The sequence below is a fragment of the Salmo salar genome, chromosome ssa21 (assembly GCF_905237065.1).
Source record: "Salmo salar chromosome ssa21, Ssal_v3.1, whole genome shotgun sequence".
Lineage (NCBI taxonomy): Eukaryota > Metazoa > Chordata > Actinopteri > Salmoniformes > Salmonidae > Salmo > Salmo salar.
The window spans coordinates 7,360,391-7,385,871 of record NC_059462.1 but is presented as its reverse complement, the minus strand read 5'-3'; the positions used below and the strand labels follow the sequence as shown (position 1 = coordinate 7,385,871).

The 25,481-nt window shown below is 40.1% G+C and overlaps 2 protein-coding genes across 2 annotated transcripts in view; both read left to right on the top strand.

Annotated features, from left to right (window-relative positions):
- The window catches only part of LOC123729586 (striated muscle preferentially expressed protein kinase), a 39,378-nt gene extending 25,221 nt beyond the window's left edge, over window positions 1-14,157 (top strand). Inside the window, exons 6-11 of the mRNA XM_045704874.1 lie at window positions 1,291-1,520; window positions 2,223-2,342; window positions 5,796-5,900; window positions 8,716-8,922; window positions 9,125-9,248; window positions 14,148-14,157. Coding sequence (XP_045560830.1) covers window positions 1,291-1,520; window positions 2,223-2,342; window positions 5,796-5,900; window positions 8,716-8,922; window positions 9,125-9,248; window positions 14,148-14,157 — 796 coding nt within the window. The remainder of the gene's footprint in view (window positions 1-1,290; window positions 1,521-2,222; window positions 2,343-5,795; window positions 5,901-8,715; window positions 8,923-9,124; window positions 9,249-14,147) is intronic.
- Window positions 14,158-15,018: 861 nt separating this feature from the next.
- Window positions 15,019-24,342, top strand: LOC123729549 (striated muscle preferentially expressed protein kinase-like). Its single transcript, XM_045704444.1, has 4 exons — window positions 15,019-15,187; window positions 15,483-15,595; window positions 23,574-23,742; window positions 24,239-24,342. The coding sequence occupies exons 1-4, from the start codon at window positions 15,055-15,057 to the stop codon at window positions 24,340-24,342; spliced, it is 519 nt and encodes a 172-aa protein (XP_045560400.1). The 5' UTR covers window positions 15,019-15,054.
- The last annotated feature ends 1,139 nt before the right edge of the window (window positions 24,343-25,481 follow it).

The following is a 25,481-nucleotide window of genomic DNA, read 5'->3' as shown; positions in this document are numbered from 1 at the left end:
ATGGAACTTTGATACCAAAAAGTCAGTTTATAGGATTCCAACAAGACAGTTCGTCAAATTTCTGCCCTGCTAGAGCTGCCCCGGTCAACTATAAGTGCTGTTATTGAGAAGTGGAAACGTCTAGGAGCAACAACGGCTGCGAACAGCTGCGAACTGGTACTCCCTGCCACACAAGCTCACATAATGAGACCGCCGAGTGCTGAAGCACATTGCGCGTAAAAATGATTTGTCCTCAGTTGCAACACTCAATACCGAGTTCCAAACTGCCTCTGGAAGCAACGTCAGCACAATAACTGTTCGTTGGGAGCTTTATGAAATGGGTTTCCATGGTCAAGCAACTGCACACAAGCCTAAGATCACCATGCGCAATGCCGACTGTCGGCTGGAATGGTGTAAAGCTTGCAGCCATTGGAATCTGGAACAGTAGAAACGCGTGATGAATGATGAATCATGTATCACCATCTGGCAGTCCGACAGACCAATCTGGGTTTGGCGGTTGCTAGGAGAACACTACCTGCCCCAATGTATAGTGCCAACTGTAAAGTTTGATGGAGAAGGAATAATGGTCTGGGGCTGTTTTTCATGGTTCAGGCAAGGCCCCTTAGCTCCAGTGAAGGGAAATCTTAACACTACAGCATGCAATGATATTCTAGACTGTTTGGGGAAGGCTCTTTCCTGTTTCAGCATGACAATGCCCCGTGCACAAAGCGAGGTTCATACAGAAATGGTTTGTTGAGATTGGTGTGGAGAACTTTACTGGCCTGCACAGAGCCCTGACCACAACCCCATCGAACACTTTTAGGATGAATTAGAACACTGACTGCAAACAAGGCCTAATCACCCAACATCAGGGCTCAACATCACTAATGCTCTTGTGGCTGAATGGAAGCAAGTCCCCACAGCAATGTTCCAACATCTAGTAGAAAGCCTTTCCAGAAGAGTGGAGGCTTTTATAGCAGCCAAGGGGGGACCAACTCCATAGTATTGCCAATGATTTTGGAATGAGATGTTCGACAAGCAGGTATCCACATACTTTTTGTCATGTAGTGTATGTATGAAAATCCCCTCAAATAAAACATTCTCTACTATTGTGTCATATTGATCTTATTGATCAAATGCTGGAGAATGGAGACAATTTAAGTTTTAGCTTCACTGTCTAAATACAAAATGTAATAATCTAGCCTTGATTTCACAATCCATATTAAGCACATTCAACAAGTTGTTCTCTCTCTCTTTCTAACCCCTCCCTCTCTTTCATTTCCCTCCCTCCCTGCTCTCCTCCCTTCAAAGGGCGAAGCTAGAGAAGATGCCATCCATCCCGGAGGAGCCTGAGGTGCTGGTCAACGAGGTTGAGCGCTTTACCATGCCTGACTTTGTCAAGCCACTGTACGACCTGGACGTGATTGAGGGCACGGAGGCCGTGCTCAAGTGCAAGGTGGCCGGCCTGCCGTACCCCACCATTGTGTGGTTCCACAATGGCAAGAAGATCGACAGCATGGAGGACAGGAAATTGACACAGTGTGAGTTGAGATTAGTACAGTTTTTTTTCTGAGGTCTTGGCTGATTTCTTTTGATTTTCCCATGATGTCAAGCAAAGATGCACTGAGTTTGAAGGTAGACCTTGAAATTCATCCACAGGTAAACCTCCAATTGACTCAAATTATGTCAATTAGCCTATCAGAAGCTTCTAAAGCCATGACATCATTTTCTGGAATTTTCTAAACTGTTTAAAGGCACAATCAATTTAGTGTATGTAAACTTCTGACCCACTGGAATTGTGATACACTGAATGATAAGTGAAATAATCTGTCTGTAAACAATTGTTGGAAAAATGACTTGTGTCATGCACAAAGTAGATGTCCTAACTGACTTGCCAAAACTATAGTTTGTTAACAAGAAATTTGTGGAGTGGTTGAAAAATGAGTTTTAATGACTCCAACCTAAGTGTATGTAAACTTCCGACTTCAACTGTAAGTCCAACTGCGACTTTCATACACTAGCGCATCACAATATTTTGTAAAATTGTCCAAACTTTGTCCAAAATTAAATGCACCATAATTTATAGATAAAGTTCCTATATTCGATTAATCAGTTGTAGTACAGCAATGGTTTTTGGGAAACATCTTCAAAGCTAACAACGGACTTTCAGCAGGATATTATGATTAGCTTAACGCTATGATGCACTTTGGGAAACTCACCCCTGTGCTGTTCCTCTCTTCCAGTCAGAGACATCCACAGCCTGGTCATCAGCTCTGTCTGCCATGCTCACGGAGGGGTATACAAGAGTGTCATCGCCAACAAGGTGGGCAAGGCCACTTGCTATGCCCATCTATATGTGACTGGTGAGGAATCCCAGATTACTTTTTGTTAATACTTACTTCAAGCTGTTCGGTTCTAATTTTTCTGAGTAAATAACCCACGGACACTAGTGAAGCTTAACCAAGTTTAATTCTTCCCAAAGGCTCGACACAGCTGTGTTCAGACAAAGACATGTTTCCACCACTACAAATATATATACACTCCACTTTAGGCACTCCTCCTTCTCTCCAATAATTACATCTTATGGTTCGAAAAGAAGAGGGTAATAGGTTGACCTCCTCCCGTCCACCCAACACATTCCAAAGCCAGCTGTCTTTCTAGAGAGAACCATTAACTGACATAAAAACCTGTCTCTTCCACTCCTTTATATACTATGCTTATGCGTATAACAATGTTCAATGTTTACCCCGAATCCAACAAAGCCTAAATTTTTAATGCACTATGTTAAATGTATAATGCGTTGTAAGACTTGTCATGCGCATGTATGGGCCTCATACTGCCTAAATTCCAGCCATGTTGAGTCAGTTGACATTTGATCAACTTTGTCAATAGAATCCTTTTTTAATTTAATTTAATTTAAATGTAACCTTTATTTAACTAGGCAAGTCAGTTAAGAACAAATTATTTTTTACAATGACGGCCTCAAGAGAGTCTAGTCTGTTGCTGAATCCCAAATCAACAACTATAGCCCCTACCCCCATGGCACTCCTGTAGATCTGAAAGGATCTGATAGGTTTAAGCAACACAGCAATTACATAGGTTTGCCTTGCTTTGCCTCGACTGGGTGGAGTTTTTGCCATATTGGGCGCACCTTGCCAAGTGTTTATGGGCTAGAGGTCGATTTGGGATTCAGCATACTTTGATGCATGCACAAGAGGGTCATTTTACCATTCCTCATTAACTTTAATTACAGTGTTGATGGAATAGGGGACCTGGGCTGCAGTCCAAATACAAAGTAGACAGCCCTCGGCCCTAAACCCTCAGTCCTTAAATTACGTTTTACATCGTCACAACCGAGTGTACCTTACCCAAGCGAGGGAGAGTGATGATCGGAGAGGCAATTTCAATGGTGGAAATCTTGAAATTGAGATTAAAAACAACCAACCTAAAGCTATTAATGTACCTAGCAAGCTAACGTAGCTAGCTAGCACTCCAGTCAGGTAGCTAGCTACTGTCACCCATAGCTGGCTAGCTAGTTTTACTATGAGACTCAGCCAATTTGCCAATGCTAACATCAATGTCATTTACACTACCATTCAAAAGTTTTGGGTCACTTAGAAATGTCCTTGTTTTCCATGAAAACATACATGAAATTAGTTGCAAAATGAATAGGAAATATAGACAAGACGTTGTCAAGGTTATAAATAATGATTTTTAATTGAATTAATAATTGTGTCCTTCAAACTTTGCTTTCATGAAAGAATCCTCCATTTGCAGCAATTACAACCTTGCAGACCTTTGGCATTCTAGTTGTCAATTTGTTGAGGTAATCTGAAGAGATTTGCTTCCTACAAATCTCCCACTTTACCACCACCAAAGCACCCACAGACCATCACATTGCCTGCACCATGCTTGACAGATGGCGTCAAGCACTCCTCCAGCAACTTTTATTTTTTTCTGCATCTCACGAATGTTCTGCTTTGTGATCCGAACACCTCAAACTTAGATTCGTCTGACCATAACAATTTTTAGAATCTTCCTCTGTTCAGTGTCGGTGTTCTTTTGCCCATCTTAATCTTTTCTTTTTATTGGCCAGTCTGAGATATGGCTTTTTCTTTGCAGCTTTGCCTAGAAGGCCAGCATCCCAGAGTCGCCTCTTCACTGTTTATATTGAGACTGGTGTTTTGCGGGTACTATTTAACCTCACTAGGGTAGGGGGCACTATTTTCACCTCCGGATGAAAAGCATGCCCAAAGTAAACTGCCTGCTACTCAGGCCCAGAAGCTAGGATATGCATATAATTAGTAGATTTGGATAGAAAATACTCCCAAGTGTCTAAAGCTGTTAAAATAATGTCTGTGAGTATAACAGAACTGAAATGGCAGGCGAAAACCTGAGGAAAATCCATCCAGGAAGTGCCATTATTTTGAAATGGCTGTTTTTCCTATGAAAGGCTATCCACCATTTAAAGGGATAGGACCCAGATTCTGTTCCCTATGGCTTCCACTAGATGTGAACAGTCTTTAGACATTGTTTCAGGCTTTTATTCTGAAAAATGAGGGAGAATGACCACATTGAGTCAGTGGATAGTGGGATGTCCCCAGAGCTGGTTCCTGTGTGCGACCGAGAGTGTGCCTTTCTTGTTTTTCTTTTATATTGACGACGCTATTGTCCAGTTGAAATATTATTGATTATTTAGGCTAAAACCAACCTGAGGATTGATTATAAACATCGTTTGACATGTTTCTACGAACTTTATGGATACTATTTGGAATTTTCGTCTGCCTCTTGTGACCGCATTTGAGCCATTGGATTACTGAACAAAACGCGCAAACAAAATGGAGGTTTTTGGATATAAAGAGGGTCTTTATCGAACAAAACAAACATTTATTGTGTAACTGGGAGTCTTGTGAGTGCAACATATGAATAGCATCAAAGGTAAGTGATTCACTTTATTGCTATTTCTGACTTTCGTGACTAGTCTACTTGGCTGGTAACTGTATGTAATGTTTTGTCTGCTGAGCGCTGTCCTCAGATAATCGCAAGCCTTTTTGAAATCTGACACAGCGGCTGGATAAACAACAAGTTAAGCTTTATTTTGATGTACTACACTTTCATGAAAGTTAAACATTTATAGTAATTTAATTTGAATTTGCCGCTCTGCAATTTCACCGGATGTTGGCCAGGTGGGACGCTACCGTCCCACACCCCCTAGAGAGGTTAATGAAGCTGCCAGTTGAGGACTTGTGAGGCATCTGTTTCTCAAGCTAGACACTCTAATGTTCTTGTCTTCTTGCTCAGTTGTGCACTGGGGCCTCCCACTCCTCTTTACATTCTGGTTGGAACCAGTTTGCGCTGTTCTGTGAAGGGAGTAGTACACAGCGTTGTACGAGATCTTGTTATTTGGCAATTTCTCACATGGAATAGCCTTCATTTCTCAGAACATGAATAGACTGATGAGTTTCAGAGTTTCACTCGCTCCCTCTAGCAAAATTGAGGGCAGAGGGGTCAACGTTAGTGAATTGAACCTCCACTTAAGATGGCAATCAAACTGCATCCATGTTCGATGGGGATTCCCCCGAGGGAAAGTTGCTAGCACGAGGGCTTAGAGGGTAAAAAATTATGTGTTTGGACTGCAGCCCTAACAAACGTTTCTAACAAATGTTCAAATCTATTATAAAATGTATATCCTCCTATTCAAGAAGTTAGTCCTATATGAATAGGAGGATATACATTTTATCAAAGATTTGCAGGTTTGTTAGAAACACGATATGAACACTTATGGTGTTAAACACTTACTGTTTGGTTCTTTTCAGATGTTCTTCCAGACCCTCCAGATGGGCCACCAGTAATAGAGGCGGTTACTGGCAAGACTATCACCCTGAGCTGGAAGAAACCCCGGAGGCTGGATCCCTCTATTGGTAATTTTCATTTCACTAGCATTTCTATTATTCATTATAATGTGGATTGTGGAACCATGGTTCCCTGTATTTCAAGAGCTAGCTTCTAGACAGTTGTAACAGCACCCGATGAAAAATGAAGTGAAGAATGATGTATATATTTAATGTATTTGGTATTACCAAGTTTATAATCAAAGGATACGGCACCAGGGTGAATCATTTATTGATTAAGAATATTGAGTAAGATTAGGCTGGAGGTATCATATCCATTTTCATAGTACAGGAAAAGTTCTATACTGAACTAAAATATAAACACAACATTTAAAGTGCTGGTCCCATGTTTCATGAGCTGAAATAAAAGATCCCAGAAATGTTCCATACACACAACCAAAGAATTTCTGCACAAACTTTCAGAAACCGTCTAAGGGAAGCTCATCTGCTTGTTCGTCATCCTGACCAAGGTCTTGACCTGACTGCAGTTCTGCGTCTTACCTGGCTTCAGTGGGCAAAGACTCATCTTCGATGGCCACTGGCACACTGGAGAAGTGTGCTCTTCACGGATGAATCCTGGTTTCAACTGTACCGGGCAGATGGCAGACATGTGGGCGAGCACAATGCTGATGTCAACATTGTGAACAGAGTGCCTGATGGTGGGGTTATGGTATGGGCAGGCATAAGCTACGGACAATGAACACAAATGCACTTTATCGATGGCAATTAGAATGCACAGAATGCACATGACGAGATCCTGACGACCATTGTTGTGCCATTCATCTGCCACCATCGCCTCATGTTCCAGCATGATAATGCACGGGCATGTCGGAAGGATCTGTACATAATTCCTGGAAGCTGAAAATGTCCCAGTTCTTCCATGGCCTGCATACTCACCAGACATGTCACCCACTGAGCATGTTTGGGATGCTCTGGATCGACATGTACGACAGCGTGTTCCAGTTCCTGACAATATCCAGCAACTTCACACAGACATTGAAGAGGAGTGAGACAACATTCCACCGGCCACAGGCCACAATCAACAGCCTGATCCACTCTATGCGGTAATGTGTCACTCTGCAAATGGTGGTCACATCAGATACTGACTGGTTTTCTGATCCACAGCTCTTTCTTTTTTTTAAGGTATCTGTGACTGACAGATACTTATCTGTATTTCCAGTAATGTGAAATCTATAGATTAGGCCCTACTGAATTAATTTAATTTGACTGATTTCCTTAATTGACGTTACCCTACGATAGGGGGTGCCACAGCGCATTTTGGAAAAAATTTGTGCCCATTTTCAACGGCCTACTAATCAGACTCAGAAGCTAGGATATGCATATAATTAATACCTGTGGATAGAAAACACCCTAAAGTTTCTAAAACTGTTTGAATGGTGTCTGTGAGTATAACAGAACTCATATGGCAGTCAAAACCCCGAGACCGATTGAACCAGGAAATGGAATTCTGAATTGTGGACTCAACTTCACGTCGTTGCCTATTATTCACACCGTGAGATATCGTTCATTGAGCACTTCCTATTGCTTCCACAAGATGTCGCCAGTCTTTACAAAGTGTTTTGAGCCTTCTACTGTCGAAGCTCAGTGAATGAGACGCGTTGGAAATTGGTCACAGGGGGAGGGCCATCACCATTATGACGCCGGCGGCCCTGTCTACCCCCACCTTTGGAAACGGTTTGAAACACAATGCAATCATCCCCCTCGAATCTTATTGGCTCTCTTGTTGAAACAGGCACTGAAGATTTATGTTATACAACGTTTGAATGGGAAAAAAATGTTTTATTTCGAAACGGCTGTGGCGCGCCCGGGAGAGTATTTGGATACAGCCTTCAGACGCGCTAACAGCAAGCTAATGGAACATAAAGGATGGACTTTTTCGACCGAAAATACATCTGTTGTGGACCTGGGATTCCTGGAAGTGCTTTCTGATGAAGACAACTAAAGGTAAGGGATTATTGACAATATTATACAACATTAGATGTGATATGCGATTGTTCCAAGATGGCGCCGAGCTGTATTTACTAGCTCATTTTCTGAGTATCGCATCCCCTTTTATCGCTAAGTGTGATTACCCAGTAAAGTTATTTTTTAAATCTGGTATGACAGGTGCTTTCAAGAGATATTCATCTATAAATCTTAGAATGACAATATTACATTTTAAACATGTTTTCGAATAGTAATTCAGTAAATTGTAGCTCTGATTCCCCGGATTGCATTTGACGGGAAAATAGTTAGTCAACGTCAGACGCCGATGTAAAATGCTGTTTTCATATATAAATATGAACTTTATTGAACAAAAGAATGCATGCATTGTGTAACATGATGTCCTAGGTATGTCATCTGATGAAGTTTGTAAAAGGTTAGTGCTGCATTTAGCTGTTTTTTGGTTATTTGTGATGCATGTGGTTGGTCGGAAAATGGCTATGTTGCTGCTTTTACGATGGACTCCTCTAACATAATCTAATGATTTGCTTTTCCTGTAAAACCTTTTTGAAATCGGACGATGTGGGTCGATTCAGGAGAGGTGTATCTATAAAACGATATGAGACAGTCCTATATTTGAAAAAATATATATATTAAATTTCGTTATGCTAATGTCGCTAGGAGTTTTCCCTGGATTTTGATCCCGCTGACGGGACGAGACGCTGATTAAATGAACTGTTACTCTGTAAAATCTTTGAAATTGTTTCATGTTGCATTTATATTTTTCTTCAGTGTAGTACATGTTCAAGTGAATTCTGTTTGAATGCCATTCCAACAGGTCAAGGTTATGCTCTGTCTACATGTATTCACACGTATCAAAAATGTATGTTTGCCATTGCAGATCCAAACACGTTGACGTATGCCATCCAACAACAAGAGCTGGGCTCGATCCAGTGGACCATCATAGTGTCCAGTCTGAAAGACCCTTGCTACACAGTGACCAGCTGCTCCAAAGGAGTCTGCTATGCCTTCAGGGTCCTGTCAATCACCACCAAGGCCTTTAGCAAACCCTCTCCGTCCACAGACCCAGTGCAACTTGTCAACAGAGGTATGAGTCATCAAATGAGGGCAACATGAATTGATGACATGATGCCTATATTAGTGGTTGCTGGCAAGGGCAGGTTTAACAACATGTAAGCATGGATTGTACTCTCTCCTTGTCCAAAGACTGCTGACAAGGCATGGAACAAATATGTCGTTTTTAAAATGTGATGAACTATCCGTTTTAAAGAGATTTAATTTCTTCCAAGGTCCATATCTTCAGGAGGGTCCGGTGATCATTGATAAGCCAGACATAGTCTATGTCCAGGAGAACCTGTCATTCAGCATCACCATCACTCTGAACCACGTCAATGCTTCAGTTATCTGGAAGAGGCAAGTCACACACTGTATCACTACAGCTGATACACTAACAATAATGTATTAACATGGTCATTTTAAGCAGATGCTTTAAATTTGAACGTACAATTTGACTCATAGTTAGGTTACACTGAGTGTACAAACATTAAGGACACCTGCTCTTTCCATGACATAGACTGACCAGGTGAATCCAGGTGAAAGCTATGATCTCTTATTGATGTCACTTGTTAAAGCCACTTCAATCAGTGTAGATGAAGGTGAGGAGACAGGTTAACCTGTTTGGGATAGGGGGCAGTATTTTCACGGCCGGATAAAAACGTACCCAATTTAATCTGGTTACTACTCCTGCCCAGAAATTAGAATATGCATATAATTAGTAGATTTGGATGGAACACACTCTAACGTTTCTAAAACTGTTTGAATGGTGTCTGTGAGTATAACAGAACTCATATGGCAGGCCAAAAACCTGAGAAGATTCCATACAGGAAGTGCCCTGTCTGACAATTTATTGTCCTTCTGTAGCATCTCTATTGAAAATACAGCATCTGTGCTATAACGTGACATTTTCTAAGGCTTCCATTGGCTCTCAGAAGGCGCCAGAAAGTGTAATGGGGTGTCTGCAGTCTCTGGGTGAAGAACAGCAGGAGTATTTGATAGTGGTCAGGCTGGGAACAGTGACACAGGAGATGCGCGTCCACGAGACTACTCCACTTTTTTATTTCAGCCTTTGAATGAATACAACGTCACCCGGTTGGAATATTATCGCTATTTTATGAGAAAAATAGCATAAAAAATGATTTTAAACAGCGTTTGACATGCTTCGAAGTATGGTAATGGAATATTTTGAAATGTTTTGTCACGAAATGCGCTCGCGTATCACCCTACATATAGTGACCTCAACGCACAAACAAAACGGAGCTATTAGAATATAACTATGGATTATTTGGAACCAAAACAACATTTGTTGTTGAAGTAGAAGTCCTGGGAGTGCATTCTAACGAAGAACAGAAAAGGTAATCCAATTTTTCTTATAGTAATTCTGAGTTTAGTGAGCACCAAACTTGGTGGGTGTCAAATTAGCTAGCCTGTGATGGCCGAGCTATCTACTCAGAATATTGCAAAATGTGCTTTCGCCGATAACCTTTTTTTAAATCTATCACTGTGATTGCATACAGGAGTTCTGTATCTATAATTCTTAAAATAATTGTTATGTTTTTTGTGAATGTTTATCATGAGTAATTTAGTAAATTCACCGGAAGTTTGCGGTGGGTATGCTAGTTCTGAACATCACATGCTAATGTAAAAAGCTGGTTTTTGATATAAATATGAACTTGATTGAACAAAACATGCATGTATTGTATAACATAATGTCCTAGGAGTGTCGTCTGATGAAGATCATCAAAGGTTAGTGCTGCATTTAGCTGTGGTTTTGGTTTTTGTGACATATATGCTTGCTTTGAAAATGGCTGTGTGATTATTTTTTGGCAGGGTACTCTCCTGACGTAATCTAATGTTTTGCTTTCGCTGTAAAGCCTTTTTGAAATCGGACAATTGTTAGATTAATGAGAGTCTTATCTTTAAAATGGTGTAAAATAGTCATATGTTTGAGAAATTGAGTTATAGCATTTTCTGAGGTATTTGTATTTCGCGCCACGCTCTACCATTGGATATTGGTGAGGCGTTCCGCAGCAGACACCACATTCCACTTTCTGGCGGCTTTAGAGAGCCAATGGAAGCCTTAGAAAGTGTCACATTACAGCAGAGATGCTGTAATGTCGATAGAGATACAACAAATTGTCAGACAGGGCACTTCCTGTATGGAATCTTCTCAGGTTTTGGACTGCCATATGAGTTCTGTTATACTCACAGACACCATTCAAACAGTTTTAGAAACTTTAGACTGTTTTCTATCCAAATCTACTAATTATATGCATATTCTCGTTTCTGGGCAGGAGTAGTAACCAGATTAAATCGGGTATTGGAAGTCTCGAGCTCACCTCCTGCACAACCCGTCTTGGCTGGATGGCAGTAGTATCCCTGTACGTTCGTGGTGCTGGTACAGGGCGGACTGGGCTATTCAGGGGCCTGATGGTCGCCGTGCGTAGAGGAGGTGTCCTGTAGCCTGGACTTTGGAGGTGTGCTGGTGGCCAGACGTATTGGGCTGGCATCCTCCTTCCAGGCTGGATGCCCACTCTAGTACGGCCTTTGCTTGGGGCTGAGATCACACGCACTGGTCTGTGCGTACGCACTGGTCTGTGCGTACGCACTGGACTGTACGTGCGCATGGGCGAGATCTTGCGTACCTCTTCGTACTTCGGCGCTCTCCACTCCATGTGCTCCCCTTAACCTCTTGGGGCTAGGTGGGACGCTAGCGTGCCACCCGTGGTGCACTCCATCAACAGCAGGTGCATTTCAAGAGCGGCAAATTTGAATCCAAATAAATGTCAAAATTCAAATTTTTCAAAAATACAACTATGTTACACCATTTGAAAGATAAACATCTCCTTAATCTAACCACGTTTTACGATTTCAAAAAGGTTTTACGGCGAAAGCATAAATTTAGAGTATGTTAGGACAGTACATTTACAAGAGTTGTGTGTAATGTTTTGTCAAGTCAAAGACAGGGTCACCAAAACCATAAAACCAGCTAAAATGATGCACTAACCTTTTACAATCTCCATCAGATGACACTCCTAGGACATTATGTTAGACAATGCATGCATTTTTAGTTCTATCAAGTTCATATTTATATACAAAAATAGCGTTTTACTATGGCATTGATGTTGAGGAAATCGTTTCCCTCCAATAACCGGCAGTCAAGTCAGCGTCAGAAATTAAATAATTAAAATTAGAAAACATTGGTAAAATATTATATTGTCATTTAAAGAATTATAGATTTACATCTCTTGAACGCAATCAACTTGCCAGATTTAAAAATAACCTTACTGGGAAATCACACTTTGCAATAATCTGAGCACTGCGCCCAGAAAAATACGCGTTGCGATACAGACTAGACGTCATGTTGGGGAGATCTAAAATCGAAAATACTATGTAAATAATCCATTACCTTTGATTCTCTTCATCAGATGTCACTTCCAGGTATCACAGGTCCATAACGAATGTAGTTTTGTTCAAAAAAGCTCATCATTTATGTCCAAAAATCTCCGTCTCGTTAGCACATGATGTAAGCCAGCCGGACTTCTCGTCATGAACGAGGGGAAAAAAATATTTCCGTTCGTTCAAACATGTCAAACGTTGTATAGCATAAATCATTAGGGCCTTTTTTAACCAGAACATGAATAATATTCAAGGTGGACGAATGCATACTCTTTTATAACGTATTGGAACGAGGGTACCCAACATGAACTAGCGCGCCAGGTGTCTAATGGGACATCACCGTTCCATGGCTCTTGTTCGGTCAGATCTCCCTCCAGAAGACTCAAAACACTTTGTAAAGGCTGGTGACATCTAGTGGAAGCAATAGGAAGTGCCAAAATATTCCTAAACCCCTGTGTTTTTCAATGGGATAGGTTTAAAGTCAATACAACACATCAGGTATCCACTTCCTGTCAGAAAATGTCTCAGGGTTTTGCCTGCCAAATGAGTTCTGTTATACTCACAGACACCATTCAAACAGTTTTGGAAACTTTAGAGTGTTTTCTATCCATATATAATAAGTATATGCATATTCTAGTTACTGGGTAGGATTAGTAACCAGATTAAATCGGGTACATTTTTTTTATCCAGACGTGCAAATGCTGCCCCCTAGACCGAACAGGATAATAAGCACGAGGTGTTGGCTTCAGGGGCAGCCTTTGCCCAGCCACCCACCCTGTGTGCCCCCCCCAATTTTTTTTTATTGGGGCTGCCTCTCAGGCCTTCTTGCTAGCCTCGTCCCAACGTACTTCTCCAGGTCCTCACCGTTCCTTCGCCACGGACCTTCTCAATTCCTCCTGCTTCCTTGGCTGCTCCCTCTTCTGTTGCTTGGTCCGGTTGTGGTGGGTAGTTCTGTAACGAGTGTCGTGTGTGGAGGACCAAGACGCAACAGGGAAGTGTATACTCATCTTCTCTTTTTAATATATAAGAAGGAGAAACAAAATAAACACGTATACAATTAACAGAAATGACACTAACAGTTCTGTCAGGTGACAAGCACAAAACAGAATACAACTACCCACAATCCACAATACAAACACACCCCTAATTATAGGACCTTCAATCAGAGGCAACGATAGACAGCTGCCTCCAACTGAAGGCCCCAACACCAATTAACTAAACATAGAAATACAAATGACTAGACAGAACATAGAAATAAACTAACATAGAACAATAACCAAAACCCTGGACTAATAAATCAAATACCCCTCTCTACATGGACACATACACACAACCACCCTGAACCACATAAAACAAATACCTGCCACGTCCTGACCAAACTAAACACTAACAAATAACACCTTTACAGGTCAGAACATGACACTTTTTTTGGTTACTACATGATTCCAAATGTGTTATTTCATAGTTTTGATGTCTTCACTATTATTGTACAATGTAGAAATTGTAAAAATAAATAAAAACCCTTGAATGAGTAGGTGTGTCCAAACTTTTGACTGCTACTGTACACCACATTCTATTAGTAGTGTCTACAGACCATGTAGACACTTCCCTTATAAATGCCCACAGACAGCTGTTAGCGGGGCTCTCCATGGTACCGTTATGCCCTCGCTCTTGTCTTCTCATAAGACTAGTGAATTGCCTTCTCTATAAGACTATGGGTAAATTTTTATGCGCTACTTGCCTTAATTTTATTGGTTTCATCATTTATTTTTATACAAATTATTTTAAATTGACTTACTGAAATTCAGTTGACATGTCCCTCTTTTGTTCGCGGATGATGTGTGTCCTCCTGGGCAGCTCACAGTAAGGGTCTGGTCTTGGTGGGTTCCGTCCTCTTTTAGTCAGATGGGAATTTCTCTCATGCTTCCAAGCGCCACCTGTTTTCCTCGTCAATCTTAAATTAATCATTGTTTATTAACAGTTAACTGGAGAGGTTCCAACAAACCTCATGCACTATAGTACACGTCTGTCAGGAGCTCTGTTGGGGCAGTCCCATTCGATCTATTATATACTTACACAGACAAATTGTATTTGCATGATTTTGCTTATTCATTATTGATTATAAATGTTTTGGTTCATGCATGTGAACGACCAATACCTCATGAGGCTCCTTCTCTCCAAGCTGAGACCTTGAAACTCCTTTCGTTTTCAAAACAAGGTTCTGGGCGTACGGCCAAATTGCAAATACTGATAGTGAGGATTCAGTCAGTCACTTGCATGAACAAAGAAACTGATTATTAGAAAAGCACAAACATAGAACACACAAAATGGTTATTAGAAAAGCACAAACATAACATTTTCCATCACATGTCCTTAATGTTTTGTACACTCAGTGTATGTGGCCCATGTGGGAATCAAACCCACAACCTTGATATTGCCAGCAACCAGCACCATACGCCAACCCACTGAGCCCTCAATCAACTGGCCATATTGTTCTTAACTGTATTTGAAAAGCACCGTGCCCATTCTCCGGCCTCCTTGTTTGCTTCACAAAAATTGAGTTCACAAATATGCCAGTGTGCAAGAATGCCATTTTAATACCAAGTGCTGTAGGATAAAACAATAAGATGTGTGAAACAGTCACACAACAAAAGTTCTTACCACTAAAATGTAACCACCATGACAATGGGATATCTAAGCTGCCTTATTGTTCTCTGTTATTAGAAGTGGAGTGGTCCTTGCAATCAAAGATGGGCTGTATGAGATGAGTATGCCTGATGATGACCAGCACTCTCTGAAGATCATGAGGGTGAAGAGTGGCGATGTGGGTCAACTGATGTGTGTTGCCTCCAACAAGTTTGGCGTCGACTCCTGCATCTTTAGTGTGGAAATGGCAGGTGAGTGCAATAATGACAGATTATGATAATGGATTGAATTTACAGTATGTATCTCTCTTTTCAGCTGCTTAAAGCGCTTTGCATTGTTTGGGAGTGGAAACTTTTCTCATCCACTATAGTAATGGCCATTAAGAAGTTAGCTACTTTTTCAAAATGCCTTGCTGCATGCAGCAAGGTACATCGCCAGGAAATGTTGTCTGCTTCATGTTTTGTTTCCTTGCTATGATACTTTGAGTATCGACATACTGAATATTGTGACAACAGTATCTAACACATTTTCATGTTCCCTCTGTAGCACCACCAACCTTTGAGTCCATCATGGAGGATGTGGATGTGCACATGGGGGAGACACCTCGCTTGGCTGTGGTTGTGGAGGGCAAGCCCATTCCCGACATCCTTTGGTTTAAGGTGCATACATGGAGACACACATATATTTGAGTGTGTATATCATTGTAACCCTTTATGAAGTTGCACACTCATGCCATATATATACTCTATAGATAACTAGTTTGATAACCAGAATGTAGGAACTCAACTGGTAACTGCTGAGAAGGTACATAAACAATGACTTGTAGTGACAGGATACTCCAAATTATGTTTCAAATTAGTTTATAAAGACTTCATAAAGCTTTCATAAAGTGTTCATAAACACTACATAGATGTGTCACAAATAATCTATGACTGTATGTCATGCCTAATAAAGAGTTCATAAACAGTGGTGTAAAAAGTACCCAATTGTCAAACTTGAGTAAAAGTAAAGACACCTTAATATAAAAGTAAAAGTGAAAGTCATCCAGTAAAATACTACTTGAGTAAAAGTATTTGGTTTTAAATATACTTAACTATCAAAAGTAAAAGTATACATCATTTCAAATTCCTTATATTAAGCAAACCAGATGGCACCATTCTCGGGAGGCGAAGGTCGAGTCATGCATCCTCCGAAACATGACCCACCAAACCGCACTTCTTAACACTGGCTACTTAACCTGGAAGCCAGCCACACCAATGTGTCAGAGGAAACACTGTTCAACTGACGGCCGAGGTCAGCCTGCAGGCGCCCGGCCCATAACAAGGAGTCGCTAGAGCACGATGAGCCAAGTAAAGCACCTCCGGCCAAACCCTCCCCTAACTCGAACTACACTGGGCCAATTGTGCGTACTTTTGGGTGTCATGGAAAATGTATGGAGTAAAAAGTACATTATTCTCTTTAGGAATGTAGTGAAGTAAAAGTAAAAGTGGTAAAAAATATAAATAATAAAGTACAGATACCCCAAAAAACGACTTAACCTCTATGGGCTAGGTGGGACGCTAGCGTCCCCCCGTGGTGCACTCCATCAACAGCAGGTGCATTTCAAGAGCGGCAAATTTGAAACCAAATAAATGTCAAAATTCCAATTTTTTAAACATACAACTATCTTACACCCTTTGAAAGATAAACATCTCCTTAATCTAACCACGTTGTCCGATTTCAAAAAGGTTTTACGGCGAAAGCATAAAGTTAGATTATGTTAGGAGAGTACATTGACAATAGCTGTGTGTAATGTTTTGTCAATTCAAAGACAGGGTCACCAAAACCATAAAACCAGCTAAAATGATGCACTAACCTTTTACAATCTCCATCAGATGACACTCCTAGGACATTGTTAGACAATGCATGCATTTTTAGTTCTATCAAGTTCATATTTATATCCAAAAACAGCGTTTTACTATGGCATTGATGTTGAGGAAATCGTTTCCCTCCAATAACCGGCAGTCAAGTCAGCGTAACAAATTAAATAATTAAAATTAGAAAACATTGGTAAAATATTATATTGTCATTTAAAGAATTATAGATTTACATCTCTTGAACGCAATCAACTTGCCAGATTTAAAAATAACCTTACTGGGAAATCACACTTTGCAATAATCTGAGCACTGCGCCCAGAAAATACGCGTTGCGATACAGACTAGCCGCCATGTTGGGGAGATCTAAAATCGAAAATACTATGTAAATAATCCATTACCTTTGATTCTCTTCATCAGATGTCACTTCCAGGTATCACAGGTCCATAACGAATGTAGTTTTGTTCAAAAAAGCTCATCATTTATGTCCAAAAATCTCCGTCTTGTTAGCACATGATCTAAGCCCGCCGGACTTCACTTCATGAACGAGGGGAAAAAATATATTTACGTTCGTTCAAACATGTCAAACGTTGTATAGCATAAATCATTAGGGCCTTTTTTAACCAGAACATGAGTAATATTCAAGGTGGACGAATGCATTCTCTTTTATAACGTATTGGAACGAGGGTACCCAACATGAACTCGCGCCAGAGTCTAATCGGCCATCACCGTTCCATGGCTCTTGTTCGGTCAGATCTCACAGTAAAAGACTCAAAACACTTTGTAAAGGCTGGTGACATCTAGTGGAAGCAATAGGAAGTGCCAAAATATTCCTCAGCCCCTGTGTTTTTCAATGGCATAGGTTTAAAGGTAATACAACACATCAGATATCCACTTCCTGTCAGAATCTGTCTCAGGGTTTTGCCTGCCAAATGAGTTCTGTTATACTCACAGACACCATTCAAACAGTTTTAGAAACTTTAGGGTGTTTTCTATCCATATATAATAAGTATATGCATATTCTAGTTACTGGTTAGGATTAGTAACCAGATTAAATCCGGTACGTTTTTTTATCCAGCCGTGAAAATACTGCCCCCTAGCCCCAACAGGTTAAGTAATACTTTAACCTCTCTAGGGTCGGTGGGACGAAATCGTCCCACTACGTAACAGCCAGTGGAATCCTGTGGCGCGTTATTCAAATACCTTAGAAATGCTATTACTTCAATTTCTCAAACATATGACTATTTTACACCATTTTAAAGACAAGACTCTCGTTAATCTAACCACACTGTCCGATTTCAAAAAGGCTTTACAATGAAAGCAAAACATTAGATTATGTCAGCAGAGTACCCAGCCAGAAATAATCAGACACCCATTTTTCAAGCTAGCATATGTCACATAAACCCAAACCACAGCTAAATGCAGCACTAACCTTTGATGATCTTCATCAGATGACACACCTAGGACATTATGTTTTACAATACATGCATGTTTTGTTCAATCAAGTTCATATTTATATAAAAAACCAGCTTTTTACATTAGCATGTGACGTTCAGAACTAGCATACCCCCCGCAAACTTCCGGTGAATTTACTAAATTACTCACGATAAACGTTCACAAAAAGCATAACAATTATTTTAAGAATTATAGATACAGATCTCCTCTATGCACTCGCTATGTCCGATTTTAAAATAGCTTTTCGGTGAATGCACATTTTGCAATATTCTAAGTAGATAGCCCGGCATCACAGGGCTAGCTATTTAGACACCCACCAAGTTTAGCCCTCACCAAAGTCAGATTTACTATAAGAAAAATTGTATTACCTTTGCTGTTCTTTGTCAGAATGCACTCCCAGGACTTCTACTTCAATAACAAATTTTGGTTTGGTTCAAAATAATCCATAGTTATGTTCAAATATCCTCTGTTTTGTTCGTGCGTTCAAGACTCTATCCGAAGTGTAAAGAACGGTGATGCGCACGACGCGTTTCGTGACAAAAAAATTCGAAATATTCCATTACCGTACTTCGAAGCATGTCAACCGCTGTTTAAAATCAATTTTTATGCCATTTTTCTCATAAAAAAGCGATAATATTCCGACCGGGAATCTGTTTTTTAGTACAAAGAGAGAGAAAATAAAAACATGACTAGAGTCTCATAGTACTCTGACCGACCACTATCCAAACGCGCTAATGTTTTTCAGCCAGGGGCTGCCTCGACATCATTCAGCTTTTTCCCGGGTTCTGAGAGCCTATGGGAGCCGTAGGAAGTGTCACGTTACAGCAAAGATCCTAAGTTTTCAATAAAAAGAGTCAAGAAGCTCAAGGAATGGTCAGAGAGGGCACTTCCTGTACAGAATCTTCTCAGGTTTTTGCCTGCCATATGAGTTCTGTTATACTCACAGACACTATTCAAACAGTTTTAGAAACTTTAGGGTGTTTTCTATCCAAAGCCAATAATTATATGCATATTCTAGTTTCTGGGCAGTAGTAATAACCAGATTAAATCGGGTACGTTTTTTATCCGGCCGTGCAAATACTGCCCCTTATCCCCAACAGGTTAAAGTATTTTTACTGAGGTATTTTACACCACTGTTCATAAATGTGGCATAACTGTGTGGCATCATTACCAATGTCAAATGTGACATACCCCTATGTCGTATATGACATTATCCTGTGCTTCTTAAAGGGTGACATAAGCATGGCTTACTAAGGCTTTATAAATCCTATTAAGTTGAGCCATCACAAAACATCTATAACCTTGTCATACACCCTGCTGAAAGATTGTAACAGGTTGTAATCGAGCCCTGGTCTCCAGCACGGGAACAGAATACCTGGTGGCTAGGTAGTCTCAGGTTCGACTACTCCAAATCATATTGGCTCTGACACACAAACACAAGCATTGCAGGTCCATCGACCCATCTAAATTCCCCTCACACCCTACAGTAACCTGTGGATCATGATAGAACTTTCATAAATCGGCAGTGCGTTTATAATCTATTTATTGACACTTCATGTAGTGTCCTATAATACTTAATTTGAAGTGAGACACCTTTGGTTATTCAGAACACATCCATAAAGACTCTATATCACTTGACCCTGTACCCTCCCTATTCCTAACACAAGAGAGGTAAAATACAAGTGAAAACAATACAAATACACAAATAGACTTGTCCCCAAGCTGGCGGATGAATGGTTGCTGCCTCTGCCTGCTGGAGGTACTGCATGTTGGATTCAACCTTGAAAGTAACAACAAAGAAAGTTTAGCTGGTCTGTTAGAAATGCATTTGTCACATCATCTGGATAAGGGCATTTCTGTGCTACACTGAGAGGACAGACGGACTGCATTGTAGAAATGGTCCTACTATGTGTTATTATTTAGCCTGTATACTTACAGGTTGTATATTAGGGGTGAATCATTTCCCCATTCATTCTGTATGATGATGTAGGCAGGATGGCAGGAACCACCTTCAGGGTCACATCACCAACTGGGTCTATTGGGGAAAACAACATTTCAAACAAATTTCTAATTATTGATGTGGTCAGGAAAATATATTGGATCAGGGCATTAATATGTCAAATTCCATAATAAACCAATAAAGTATGATGTCAAAAGCATAATTATGATTGGCGTAGTATATTTTTCATGTTGTCTTACCGTTAGAAGGGTTTCAACATCTTCTGCGAGGTCACTTTCACTTTCCTCCTATGGAAGTCAACAACTTACGCCCGATGCCACTCTGTCACTCATAGCCCATCACAGGTCACCACTGCATTTGAAGAAACACAAAAGATAGATATTTTAAATCAATGTCCAAGAGTGAATAGAAGGATGCTCAAACCATAACTTTTATCAAATGTCTTAAATGAAAGGTGTTTGTCTGTCCTAACCGGTCAGTGATGTTGGCAGTTAGTGCAGCAGTCTGGGAATTAAGTTGTTGAGGAATGGGATGAGGTAGAGGAGGAGGGCATCTCAAGCACTGGGGACAGCTTAGGTCTCAGTGCCTTCATTGGCTACCTGGAGAGCTTATTAAAAGAGATAAGAGTCAAAGCAACACAGGAACCAATGCAATAACAACCAATGCAAAGCAATTCATATGCTGCATCTCAATGCAATAACAACAAATGGAATGCAATTAATACATTTCATTTACAAGACTACAAAACAAATAGACCCAGCTAGCTAGCTAGCTTTTTTCTGAGCTAGACTCACCTTCAATACTAAGGATTATCCACTCTGTTGTCCTGCACAAACAGTGTCTGTAACAATACAAAAGTAAATATTATAGCGACAATTTAGGCCTCTTTCATTTGCAAATCTCATGACAAGAGTGTGGCTTTGAGATATAGCTACTGAAGTACATAAGAGGGATTTCTATTTAGCTGAGCCTATTAGCTACAGTACCAGTCAAAAGTTTGGACACACCCACTCATTCAAGGGTTTTTCTTTATTTTTAATATTTTCAACATTGTAGAATCATAGTGAGGATATCAAAACTATGAAATAACAGATATGGAATCATTTAGTAGTCAAATCAAAATATATGTTCAATGTAGCCAGCCTTTGCCTTGATAACAGCTTTACACACTCTTAGCATTCTCTCAACCAGCTTCATGAGGAATGGTTTTCCAACAGTCTTGAAGGAGTTCCCACATATGCTGAGCACTGGTTGGCTGCTTTTCCTTTACTCTGTGGTCCAACTCATCCCAAACCATCTCAATTGGGTTGAGGTTGGTTGATTGTGGAGGCCAGGTCATCTGATGCAGCACTCCATCACTAGCCCTTACACAGCCTGGAGGTGTGTTTTGGGTCATTGTCCTTATGAAAAAGAAATGATAGTCACACTAAGTGCAGAGCAGATGGGATGGCGTATCGCTGCAGAATGCTGTGGTAGCCATGCTGGTTAAGTGTGCCTTGAGTTGTAAATAAATCACAGACAGTGTCACCAGCAAAGCACCCCACATCATCACACCTCCTCCATGCTTCACAGTGGGAATCACACATACAGAGATCATCCGTTCACCTACTCCGCGTCTCACAAAGACACGGCAGTTGGAACCAAAAATCTCAAATTTGGACTCATCAGACCAAAGAACAGATTTCCATCTGTCTAATGTCCATTGTTTGTGTTTCTTGGCCTAAGCAAGTCTCTTCTTCTTATTGGTGTCCTTTAGTAGTAGTTTCTTTGCAGAAATTCAACCGTGAAGGTCTGATTCACGCAGTATCCTCTGAACAGTTAATATTGAAATGTGTCTGTTACTTGAACAATGTGAAGGATTTATTTGGGCTGCAATTTCTGAGGCTGGTAACTCTAATGTACATCCTCTGCAGCAGAGGTAACTCTGGGTCTTTCTTTCCTGTGGCAGTCCTCGTGAGATCCAGTTTCATCATAGCGCTTCATGGTTTTTGCGACTGCACTTGAAGAAATTTGACATTTTCCTGATGGACTGTCATTTTACTTTGCTTATTTGAGCTGTTCTTGGCATAATATGGACTTGGTAATTTACCAAATAGGGCTATCTTCTGTATACTGCCCCTACCTTGTCACAACACAACTGATTGGCTCAAACTCATTAAGAAGGAAAGAAATTCTACAAATTAACTTTTAACAAGGCACAGCTGTTAATTGAAATGCATTCCAGGTGACTACGCCATGAAGCTGGTTGACAGAATGCCAAGAGCGTGCCAAGCTGTCATCAAGGCAAAGGGTAGCTACTTTGAAGAATCTCAAATATAAAATACATTTTGATTTGTTTAACCCTTTTTTGGTTACTTCATGATTCCGTATGTGTTATTTCATAGTGTTGATGTCTTCACTATTATTCTACAATGTAGAAAATAGTAAAAATAAAGAAAGACCCTGGAATGAGTAGATGTGTCCTATATTTTGACTGGTACTGTAGCTAGCTACATTTCGTATTGATATAGCTAGCTATATAGCTAGCTAGCTTATGCTGCTAGCTATCTAGCTAGCTAACATTAGCAATTGCTGTGAAGTCACCAAAATTATTTGAAATAACTATTGAAGTAGCCATGCAGGCATGTACACAGATACAGGTCTATAGTACCTGTCCCTTTGCCCTCCCACTCGCCAAGCTCCCTTATGGGTGGTAGTATAATTATAAAAAAAAAAATGGTATACAGTTTTTCATTTCACACAGTTATGCCGCATTTATGAATCCTTTATAAAGCATGACATACTGTTGTAGATTATTTGTGACATTTATGTCGTGTTTCTGAAGGCTTTGTGAAGGCTTTCTGAGGCCTTTATAATCTGCACATAATTTAAAGGGCAACTCCACCACTTTTCAACCTTATTTTCATTATCACAGTTCCATTGTCTACATATGTGAAAATGGCACATTTCTATGTTTTGTAGAAAGAAATATGAAGTTGAAAAGTTCTACTCAATGACATCATCAACAGTTAAAACATTTTAAAAACTGTCATTTTTAAACACTATGAGATTCTTGGTAATGTGGGGAGCAAGAAAATATCCTCCTTATGGCTAGAAACTCATTGTAAGTTTTGAAAATCACAGTTTTTGTTCTTTTAATCCTACTCTATGATTTCAAAGAGAAGCATTTTTTAGGACCGTATCTTTTTTCCCCACAGATAATATAAATGCACTATTTTCCCAAATGTAGACAATGGTATGGTGCTGGATATAATGAATATGAGGTTGAAAAGTGGCAGAATTTCCTTTAAAGCGGGTCCACATTATATGCATGCTTATTTTGATGAAATGTGATTAATTCCAGAGTGACATATTGTTACTTTGTTTTAGGATGATACATTGTTGTGCGAGAGTAGTCACATCACCTTTCTGTATGATGACAACGAATGCTCCCTTGTGCTGCTTAACACAAGTCCAGAAGATTCAGGGGTGTATACCTGCACAGCCAAGAACCTGGCTGGTTCTGTGTCCTGTAAGGCTGAGCTCACCGTGCGCACAGGTAAGCCTTGGGGTACCATTCAATGAAATATGCATTCCAGTATTGACACAGAGGCATAGTCGTCTGATGTTTTCAGACCTCAAAGTAGACGTATGATGAGATATATCCACATCCTAGGCCACCAGTTGTATCGTTTCAGCTAAATGCCTTAATCCCCAAATTACAGGAAAATATTAGTACCGTCTAATTTCCTGGTTGTTTTATTCTGTGATTATCTTTTCTATTCATTTAGGATATTTGAGTAGACGGCCGGATCTACACAACCGATGTCGAAGGACGTGGATTCAGCTTGACATTAGACTACATTTGAGGCCTAAAAACATCTGACAAACTTTCATTTTGGAGTGAATAGTCAGATTGTTGAGATGCAGCTATGTAGAGGCAGACGTAAATTAGCAGTTGGGAATGTGATTAACACAGGCCCGAACACTATAAAATGTGGGCCTGTAATTAGGCTACATTGTAATTGTGTCCTCACTTCTGTGCTACCTTGCAGTTAAAGAAGACAAGGAGGATACAATGGAGGACAAGGAGACCGTTCTCAGGAAGATGCGCCGGCTGACTGACTACTATGACATCCACAAGGAAATAGGGAGGTGAGGCACCCGTTTGTAAATAAAGCTAGAAAAAAAGAGTAACATAATCTAGATGGTAATTTTCCATTAAAAAAAGTTGTGAGACTTGCTTTAATTCTTTAAAAGTATTTTTGTTGTAGTGGAAGATTTTAGATTTGAAAAGCAGAGAAGTATACTAAGATTTCATACGTTCTAAGTTTTTGTCTAACTTGTTGGGAAAGTGGTCAAAGTAGCTGATTCACACTGCATTGTTCTTAGACCTGGGATATCCTCACTGCATGAAAAGACATGTTTCTGGGTTGAAAATTGCAGATCACTTTCCCTCAAACGGTTTTCAGAAATTATCAATGGCGTGTCACACATACACAGCTTCGGCACACCCTGCGTGAACACTGGGAAACGAATGGGCTAGTGTTCAGACGATATGAACGGGTCTATAAACCCGGTGTGATTGGTTTGAATATTCACGAAAACTTACCCGGGAATGAACAGCATCTTTCAGGGTGTCCTGACAACACGTACTGCAGTTGTGTGTGTGTGTATGTCTGAAAAACTCCCGATCACTCTTTCCCACCGAATTGAAACTTTTACAAACCTACAAAACTCACTCTCCCACCTCATAAATCTCAGTGGTGAAAATGCTAGCTGGAAATTGCTAGCTAACATTATTGCTAATTTGCTACACCAGCTGCAGTAGTCAACACTAAAATAATCTTTAGGCTTGTTTAGAAAACATATTGTTACTCTGTGTTGTTACTATCAAACATCCACTTGCCAAACTATGGTTGCGCATACCGGACAAACTGGTTAAACACACATTTGTTTCCCTGAAAGGAGCTAGTAATATTAACATTAGGCTATACAATGCTACTTTTCAAACATCTAAACCCACTTTCACATTATACATTCACAAAAAACATTATTATAATAATGTGTTAAATTGCTATCTTTAAATACATTTTGGAAAAACTTTAACCATTGATTCACAAATGAGTAAGCCTAACATTAGCTAGGTAGCTATACACATCACAAAATTAAAGTCAAGTCTATTTGTCAAATACACTTGCTGGGCGTTAAACTGTAAACGAACTATACAGGTATTCATTTGCGGACAGGTTTGAATTTACACTTCACCTTATATAAAAGTTTGATTTGTTATATTAA